The 10,000-nt window shown below is 53.4% G+C and overlaps 1 protein-coding gene across 1 annotated transcript in view; it reads right to left on the reverse strand.

The window, feature by feature from the left end:
- traf3 (TNF receptor-associated factor 3) overlaps nt 1–10,000 on the reverse strand; it is a 63,631-nt gene that overhangs the window by 572 nt on the left and 53,059 nt on the right. Inside the window, exons 12-14 of the mRNA XM_072448467.1 lie at nt 3,701–3,786; nt 3,324–3,581; nt 1,424–1,615 (exon numbers count right to left, since the gene is read on the reverse strand). Of these exons, the coding sequence (XP_072304568.1) occupies nt 1,424–1,615; nt 3,324–3,581; nt 3,701–3,786 (536 nt within the window). The remainder of the gene's footprint in view (nt 1–1,423; nt 1,616–3,323; nt 3,582–3,700; nt 3,787–10,000) is intronic.

The raw sequence follows: 10,000 nt of genomic DNA on the forward strand, positions 1-10,000 counted from the left end.
TGAAGAAGAAGAAGAAGAAGAAGAACAACAACAACAAGAGACTGACAGCCGCCATTCACCAACTGATGCCAAAGGCAAAGAAGAAGAATTTTATAAATGCAGGTCCATTAACGCCCGCTGGGATGTTTGGGGCATACGCTCCAGGGTCCTGAAGGATGAAGCCTAAAGGATGAAGCCTGAAGGATGAAGCCTAAAGGATGAAGCCTAAAGGATGAAACCTGAAGGATGAAACCTGAAGGATGAAGCCTGAAGGATGAAGCCTAAAGGATGAAACCTGAAGGATGAAACCTGAAGGATGAAGCCTGAAGGATGAAGCCTAAAGGATGAAGCCTAAAGGATGAAGCCTGAAGGATGAAGCCTGAAGGATGAAGCCTAAAGGATGAAACCTAAAGGATGAAGCCTGAAGGATGAAGCCTAAAGGATGAAGCCTGAAGGATGAAGCCTGAAGGATGAAGCCTGAAGGATGAAGCCTGAAGGATGAAACCTAAAGGATGAAGCCTGAAGGATGAAGCCTGAAGGATGAAGCCTAAAGGATGAAACCTGAAGGATGAAACCTGAAGGATGAAGCCTGAAGGATGAAGCCTAAAGGATGAAACCTGAAGGATGAAACCTGAAGGATGAAGCCTGAAGGATGAAACCTGAAGGATGAAGCCTGAAGGATGAAGCGTGAAGGATGAAGCCTGAAGGATGAAGCCTGAAGGATGAAGCCTGAAGGATGAAGCGTGAAGGATGAAACCTAAAGGATGAAGCCTAAAGGATGAAGCCTAAAGGATGAAGCCTAAAGGATGAAGCGTGAAGGATGAAGCCTGAAGGATGAAGCCTAAAGGATGAAGCCTAAAGGATGAAGCCTAAAGGATGAAGCCTAAAGGATGAAGCGTGAAGGATGAAACCTAAAGGATGAAGCCTAAAGGATGAAGCCTAAAGGATGAAGCGTGAAGGATGAAGCCTGAAGGATGAAGCCTAAAGGATGAAGCCTAAAGGATGAAGCCTAAAGGATGAAGCGTGAAGGATGAAGCCTGAAGGATGAAGCCTAAAGGATGAAGCCTAAAGGATGAAGCCTGAAGGATGAAGCCTAAAGGATGAAACCTAAAGGATGAAGCCTGAAGGATGAAGCCTGAAGGATGAAGCCTAAAGGATGAAACCTGAAGGATGAAGCCTGAAGGATGAAGCCTGAAGGATGAAGCCTAAAGGATGAAGCCTGAAGGATGAAGCCTAAAGGATGAAGCCTGAAGGATGAAGCGTGAAGGATGAAGTGACTTTTATCATGGTTCCATCTGTCACTTTTACCATGGTTCAGTCCTGGTTCAGTTCCTGGTTCGGTTCCTGGTTCAGTCCTGGTTCAGTCCTAGTCCTGGTTCAGTCCTGGTTCAGTCCTGGTTCAGTCCTAGTCCTGGTTCAGTCCTGGTTCAGTCCTGGTTCTTGCCTTGATAAAGATGGTGTCGTCCTTGATGTAGGAGCCGGACTCGAGCATGCTCTGGTTGGCGAACAGCGGGCAGCCGGAGGCGATGTTCATTTCAGCCGAGGGTCTTTTGAAGCTGCTGCTGTTGGGGTCGGGTTTGAAAGCGTCGCCCAGATGTTTCCGCGAGCCGCCCTGGTCCATGAGCATCAGCGTCACCTTAGCAACGCCCAGGAAACGCATCGTTAATGCAATGCAACAATTGGTTGTATTCACACTCTAGAATTCCCTTTTGATTACAATGCTATGTTGTCGTGGGTCATGGTGCTGCAGGGTCATTGTGCTGCAGGGTCATTGTGCTGCAGGGTCATTGTGCTGCAGGGTCATTGTGCTGCAGGGTCATAGTGCTGCAGGGTCATAGTGCTGCAGGGTCATAGTGCTGCAGGGTCATAGTGCTGCAGGGTCATAGTGCTGCAGGGTCATAGTGCTGCAGGGTCATAGTGCTGCAGGGTCATTGTGCTGCAGGGTCATTGTGCTGCAGGGTCATTGTGCTGCAGGGTCATTGTGCTGCAGGGTCATTGTGCTGCAGGGTCATTGTGCTGCAGGGTCATTGTGCTGCAGGGTCATTGTGCTGCAGGGTCATTGTGCTGCAGGGTCATTGTGCTGCAGGGTCATTGTGCTGCAGGGTCATTGTGCTGCAGGGTCATTGTGCTGCAGGGTCATAGTGCTGCAGGGTCATAGTGCTGCAGGGTCATAGTGCTGCAGGGTCATAGTGCTGCAGGGTCATAGTGCTGCAGGGTCATAGTGCTGCAGGGTCATTGTGCTGCAGGGTCATTGTGCTGCAGGGTCATTGTGCTGCAGGGTCATTTTGCTGCAGGGTCATTGTGCTGCAGGGTCATTTTGCTGCAGGGTCATTGTGCTGCAGGGTCATTGTGCTGCAGGGTCATTGTGCTGCAGGGTCATTGTGCTGCAGGGTCATAGTGCTGCAGGGTCATAGTGCTGCAGGGTCATTGTGCTGCAGGGTCATTGTGCTGCAGGGTCATTGTGCTGCAGGGTCATTGTGCTGCAGGGTCATTTTGCTGCAGGGTCATTGTGCTGCAGGGTCATTTTGCTGCAGGGTCATTGTGCTGCAGGGTCATTGTGCTGCAGGGTCATTGTGCTGCAGGGTCATAGTGCTGCAGGGTCATTGTGCTGCAGGGTCATAGTGCTGCAGGGTCATTTTGCTGCAGGGTCATTGTGCTGCAGGGTCATAGTGCTGCAGGGTCATTGTGCTGCAGGGTCATAGTGCGGGGAGCAGGGCGGGCGTTGCCGTCGCCAACGCGGCTGGTGCTGAAAAGTTGTAAAAGCTTTTTTGCGGCAAGACGCGGTGCAGCAAATGATCAAGAGATTTGGCTCTAGTGACGTGCTACTGCTCTGAAGACACACCCACATGAGGTTTCAGCCAATCACAGAAGACATGTCCTGCTTCATCATTCTGACATGTCTAAGGTCTAAACTCAGGCAATTGACAATTACAGGATGGACAAGAAACATGACTTTGTCACTCTCTCGTCCTCTTGAGACGATCTCAATGTGGTCATCGCACAGTTTGGTAATTCATTTAAATAATTCATGCTGAGAGTGAAATGAAAACAAAAATGGACATATATATTCTGTTTGTTTAACAAACCTATAGAATCAAGCTGACATTATGTAGAAGGACATCAAACAACTGCTCAACGGAGTCTGCAATGAACTGGACTCTCAGGAGCAAATATGACTTGAAACCCCTGGGTCAAAGGTCATGAACAAGCTTTGAGGCTTTTTCATTGTAAATGGATTGAAATGACTTATGTAAATATAATCCAACAGAAATGCTGTCATTTGATTCTTTTAACAAAGCATGTGACTTGTGCTTCTGTCATACATTAGATGTCATGTTCTGTACCTTCTGCTTGAAAGGCCAGTGCAGCAGTGCGTCGTACTCTCCTCTCATCACCACAAAGAAGAGCGACAGGTGCGTGCCTTTGCCCATCCCGTCTCCGTTCAGGTAAACACGGGCACACATCTTGTACCCGAAGTACGACGTGTAAAACGGCTGAGAATAAAGACTCAGCGTTTTCCCTGAAACCGCCTCCTGCTTCCGCCGCGCATAATCCCGGATCTTCCAGATCAGAGTCCCGTTATAGCTCGCCGTCTCCAGAACCTGAAACACAATGAGTCGTCAGCCCGGGGCGTTGGCCCGGGGCGTCGGCCCGGGGCGTCGGCCTGAAGTCAGTCCGGAGTCGGCCCATTACTCCAGTTTTAGTTGGGATTTAGTCTCACCTGGAAGCGCAGGTCCATATCGGCTAATCGGATCTCGTGAACGCTGAGTACGTCGTCATGGCGACCGAGCTGCGTCTCCAGTGTTACTGCACAAAGTGAAAAGTGAAATTGTTTATGCGTTAGGGCTTGTGTGCTTGTATTCTGTATTTTATTTATTTATTTCTGAGCCTCCTCCTTGAACCGACACCTTAACGTGGTGGAGGGGTTTGAGCGCCCGAATGATCCCGGGAACTATGTTGTCGGGGGCTTCAAGCCCCTGGTCGGGTCTCCCAAGGCAAACAGGTCCAAGGTGACGGGTCAGACAAAGATCGGTTCAGAAGCCCCCTATGATGAGTAAAAGAACAAGGCCGTTTACGTCGCCCGGATCGGCGTCACCGGGGCCCCATCCTGGAGCCAGGCCTGGGATGGGGCTCGATGGCGAGCGCCTGGTGGCCGGGTCTTACCCCACGGGGCCCGGCCGGGCACAGCCCGAAGGAGCGACGTGGGGCCGCCCTCCCGTGGGCCCACCACCCGCAGGAGGATCCATAAGGGGCCGGTGCAGAGAGATCTGGGCGGCAGTCGACGGCAGGGGCCTCGGCGACCAGATCTCCAGACACAGAGACTAACTCTGGGGACATGGAATGTCACCTCGCTGGGGGGAGGAGCCTGAGCTTGTGAGGGAGGTTGAGCAATACCGACTAGATATAGTCGGCCTCAGCTCCAGCACAGTTTGGACTCTGGAACCATCTCCTCCAGAGGGGCTGGACGCTCCACTTCTCTGGTGTTGCCCGCGGGGAGAGGCGGCGGGGCTGGTGTGGGCTTGCTGATAGCCCCTCAGCTCAGCCGCCACGTGTTGGAGTTCACCCCAGTGAAGGAGAGGGTCGCGTCCCTCCGCCTTCGGGTGGGGGACAGGTCTCTCACTGTTGTGGCGGCCTACGGGCCGAACAGCAGTGCAGAGGACCCGGCCTTCTTGGAGTCCTTGGGAGGAGTACTGGACAGTGCACCGACCGGGGACTCCGTTGTTCTACTGGGGGACTTCAACGCCCACGTGGGCAATGACAGTGACACCTGGGGAGGGGTGATCGGGAAGAACGGCTTCCCCGATCTGAACTCGAGCGGTGTTCAGTTATTGGACTTCTGTGCTAGCCACGGATTGTCCATAACGAACACCATGTTCAAGCACAAGGGTGTTCATCAGTGCACATGGCACCAGGACACAGGCCGGAGGTCAATGATCGACTTTGTTGTCGTGTCATCTGACCTCCGGCCGAGTGTCTTGGACACTCGGGTGAAGAGAGGGGCAGAGTTGTCAACCGATCACCACCTGGTGGTGAGTTGGATCCGCTGGCGGAGGAGGAAGCCGGACAGACTTGGCAGACCCAAGCGCATTGTGAGGGTCTGTTGGGAACGTCTAGTGGAGCCCTCTGTCAGTAGGGTATTCAACTCGCACCTCCGGGAGAGCTTCTCCCATGTCCCGGGGGAGGTTGGGGACATTGAGTCCGAGTGGACCATGTTCTCCGCCTCCATTGTTGATGCAGCTGCTTGGAGCTGTGGTCGCAAGGTCTCCGGTGCCTGTCGTGGCGGCAACCCCCGAACCCGGTGGTGGACACCGGAAGTAAGGGATGCCGTCAGACTGAAGAAGGAGGCCTATCAGGCCACTCTGGCTTGTGGGTCTCCGGAGGTCATCGACAGGTATTGGCAGGCCAAGCGAGCCGCGGCTCGTGCTGTCGCAGAGGCAAAAACCCGGGCCTGGGAGGAGTTCGGGGAGGCCATGGAGGAGGACTATCGGTCGGCACCAAAGAAATTCTGGCAAACCGTCCGGCGCCTCAGGAGGGGGAAGCAGTGCCTCACCAACACCGTTTACGGTGCGGGTGGAGGCCTGCTGACCTCGACTGGGGATGTCGTCGGACGGTGGAAGGAATACTTTGAGGATCTCCTTAATGCCTCAGTCACGTCTTCCGAAGAGGAAGTCGAGACAGGGGACTCGGAGGCTGGCTCATCCATCACCCAAGCTGAAGTCACTGAGGTTGTTCGCAAACTCCTCGGTGGCTCCGGGGGTGGATGAGATCGGCCCTGAGTACCTAAAGTATCTGGATGTTGTAGGACTGTCTTGGTTGACACGTCTCTGCAACATCGCGTGGCGGTCGGGGACCGTGCCTCTGGACTGGCAGACCGGGGTGGTTGTCCCTCTGTTCAAGAAGGGGGACCGGAGGGTGTGTTCCAACTACAGAGGGATCACACTCCTCAGCCTCCCGGGTAAGGTCTATTCCAAGGTACTGGAGAGGAGAATCCGACCGATAGTCGAACCTCGGATTCAGGAGGAGCAGAGTGGTTTTCGTCCCGGTCGTGGAACACTGGACCAGCTCTATACCCTCCATCGGGTGCTCGAGGGCTCATGGGAGTTTGCCCAACCAGTCCACATGTGCTTTGTGGATCTGGAGAAGGCTTTCGACCGTGTCCCTCGGGGTGTCCTTTGGGGGGTGCTCCAGGAGTACGGGGTCCGGGGCCCTTTGCTCAGGGCTGTTCGGTCCCTGTATGACCGGAGCAGGAGCTGTGTTCGCATTGCCGGCAGTAAGTCAGACCTGTTCCCAGTGCATGTTGGACTCCGCCAGGGCTGCCCTTTGTCACCGGTTCTGTTCATAATTTTTATGGACAGAATTTCTAGGCGCAGTCAGGGGTCGGAGGGTGTCCGGTTTGGGGACCACAGGATCTCATCTCTGCTGTTTGCAGACGATGTTGTCCTGATGGCTCCATCAAACCCGGACCTGCAACATGCACTGGGACAGTTTGCAGCCGAGTGTGAAGCGGCTGGGATGAGAATCATCAGCTCCAAATCCGAGGCCATGGTTCTCGACCGGAAAAAGGTGTCTTGCCCTCTTCAGGTGGGTGGGGTGTCCTTGCCCCAAGTGGAGGAGTTCAAGTATCTCGGGGTCTTGTTCACGAGTGAGTGAAGGATGGAGCGTGAGATCGACAGGCGGATCGGTGCAGCGGCTGCAGTGATGCAGTCGCTGCATCGGACTGTTGTGGTGAAGAGGGAGCTGAGCCGAAAGGCAAAGCTCTCGATTTACCGGTCGGTCTACGTTCTGACCTCACCTATGGTCATGAAAGAAAAAGTCGAGAGGAGCCAGCTGAGGTGGCTCGGGTATCTGTTCCGGATGCCTCCTGGGCGCCTCCCTCGGGAGGTGTTTCAGGCATGTCCCACCGGGAAGAGGCCCCGGGGAAGAGGCCCCGGGGAAGACCCAGGACACGCTGGAGGAACTATGTCTCTCGGCTGGCCTGGGAACGCCTTGGGATCCCCCCGGAGGAGTTAGAGGAAGTGTCTGGGGAGAAGGAAGTCTGGGAGTCCCTGCTCAGACTGCTGCCCCCGCAACCCGGCCCCGGATAAGCGGCAGAAAATGGATGGATGGATATTTCTGAGCCAGAGATATAACTCATAAAGGTTAAAGGCGGTATGGACGATTTTTCGGCGATTTGAGAACGCAGGCGGAAGTGCGCATGCCACTCCCCAGTGCGCATGCCACTCCCCCGTGCGCATGCCACTCCCCCGTGCGCATGCCACTCCCCCGTGCGCATGCCACTCCCCCGTGCTCATGCCACTCCCCCGTGCTCATGCCACTCCCCCGTGCTCATGCCACTCCCCCGTGCTCATGCCACTCCCCCGTGCTCATGCCACTCCCCCGTGCTCATGCCACTCCCCCGTGCTCATGCCACTCCCCCGTGCTCATGCCACTCCCCCGTGCTCATGCCACTCCCCCGTGCTCATGCCACTCTCCTGTGCTCATGCCACTCCCCCGTGCTCATGCCACTCCCCCGTGCTCATGCCACTCCCCCGTGCTCATGCCACTCCCCCGTGCTCATGCCACTCCCCCGTGCTCATGCCACTCTCCCGTGCTCATGCCACTCCCCCGTGCACATGCCACTCCCCCATGTGGACCGATACAACACACACGTGCGTTTGTTTATTAGCGCAACGGAGCGCATAGCATCGCTCGTCTCCCGTAGATTTCTGTCCACTTCTGCGTCAGCTCGAACTGTCTTTCTCCGTCTTCATTTTGCCCCGTACACTGAGGGAACTATATTATGATAGATCCATGCGCTTAGGCACGCGGAAACGTGGGCACGAACCGCACGCGGCTGCAGGTGAGCGGTAGGTGCGTTTTATGATAGACACGTGGCAGGACAAATGATTTATCCACGCCACGAGGAAATATGATAAAAAATTTGCTGAAAAAAATCGTTCATACCACTTTTAAGCTTCAGTTTCACCTTATTGTCCCTGTAGTGAAATGTCTCTGGGTCAGGGCAATAAACGCGCTTCAGACCCCGCGGGATACTCACGAGGGGGCGCTAAGAACATCGAGGGGGGCGCAAATTTGACTGAGAATTGTGTTAATTTGCACTGGTTATGCGCAGCATTGGCCGTGTCCAATGTGTCACGTCTGTTTAGGTCTTGGACAACACACAATGAGGCAGCGTTAGCTTCACCTTGATCAAGTCAAAAGTCTGGAGTTTGAAGCCGGCCCGCGAAGGCCATTGGTTGCCGCTTGCTGCTTTAATTCTTCTTTCTTTCTTCTCGGGAACAACCCCCCCATTTTTCACCCAGTGAACGTTGACGAAAAGTCAAGAAAATTTGCGCACCTCTAAAAATCGTCCTTTTTCTAAAATAAAAACATTTGGCGCGTCAGCACCCCCAAAAGCAGAGGGCCGGAAACAACCTGACAAAACACAGAATCATTTGAATTTATTTTCCCACAGAAACAAAGAGAAAGTGTCAGCGTCACCTCCAAATCTACAAACCAAGTGATAAATCTGGGGTAATAATGGACTCAGACTTGAACTTTAACACATCAAATCAATAACATCAGCAGCTTTTTACCATCTAAAAACATTGCCAAAATCAAAAGTATAGAGTCAAAACCAGATTTAGAGAGTCTTATCCATGTGTTTGTCTCCAGTAGATTAGACTGTAACGGCCGCTCACTGGTCTCTCCAAACGAGCTGTAAAACAGCTGCAGTACATCCAGAACGCTGCTGCTCGGGTCCTGACTAGAACCAGGAAGTACCATCACATTAGTCCTGACTAGAACCAGGAAGTACCATCACATTAGTCCTGACTAGAACCAGGAAGTACCATCACATTAGTCCTGACTAGAACCAGGAAGTACCATCACATTAGTCCTGACAGGACTAAACATGGACCGGCCTCCTGCTGGTGCCAGAGTCAGGACTAAACATGAACCGGCCTCCTGCTGGTGCCAGAGTCAGGACTAAACATGAACCGGCCTCCTGCTGGTGCCAGAGTCAGGACTAAACATGGACCGGCCTCCTGCTGGTGCCAGAGTCAGGACTAAACATGGACCGGCCTCCTGCTGGTGCCAGAGTCAGGACTAAACATGGACCGGCCTCCTGCTGGTGCCAGAGTCAGGACTAAACATGAACCGGCCTCCTGCTGGTGCCAGAGTCAGGACTAAACATGGACCGGCCTCCTGCTGGTGCCAGAGTCAGGACTAAACATGGACCGGCCTCCTGCTGGTGCCAGAGTCAAGACTAAACATGGACCGGCCTCCTGCTGGTGCCAGAGTCAGGACTAAACATGGACCGGCCTCCTGCTGGTGCCAGAGTCAGGACTAAACATGGAGCGGCCTCCTGCTGGTGCCAGAGTCAGGACTAAACATGGACCGGCCTCCTGCTGGTGCCAGAGTCAGGACTAAACATGGACCGGCCTCCTGCTGGTGCCAGAGTCAGGACTAAACATGGAGCGGCCTCCTGCTGGTGCCAGAGTCAGGACTAAACATGGAGCGGCCTCCTGCTGGTGCCAGAGTCAGGACTAAACATGGACCGGCCTCCTGCTGGTGCCAGAGTCAGGACTAAACATGGACCGGCCTCCTGCTGGTGCCAGAGTCAGGACTAAACATGGACCGGCCTCCTGCTGGTGCCAGAGTCAGGACTAAACATGGACCGGCCTCCTGCTGGTGTGTTTCAGTTTTATGCAGCTAAAATCTGGAACATTCTTCCTGAAGATGTGAGACAGGTTCTACTCTGAAAATGTTCAAATGTAAGATAAAAACAGTTTTGTTTCTCTGTGTTTATGACTGACCCTTTGCACTCCTCTCTTTTATGACTTAAATTGTTTTGTGATTTCATTAGTTTAGACGATCAGTTGGACTGATTTAAAAAGGATTTAAAAAGGAGTTGGACTCTGAAAACACGTTACCCTTTGTGGCTCTGTGTTTTTGTATTTTTATTTTCTTATTTCGTTAATTTGATTGTATTTCTGTCATTTCTTTGTGATTTTAATGCATTTTTCCTGTTGTGAAGCTT

The sequence above is a fragment of the Eucyclogobius newberryi genome, unplaced genomic scaffold (assembly GCF_026437365.1).
Source record: "Eucyclogobius newberryi isolate DKJ021-1_F unplaced genomic scaffold, fEucNew1.0.hap1 SCAF_166, whole genome shotgun sequence".
NCBI classification, from domain to species: domain Eukaryota; kingdom Metazoa; phylum Chordata; class Actinopteri; order Gobiiformes; family Gobiidae; genus Eucyclogobius; species Eucyclogobius newberryi.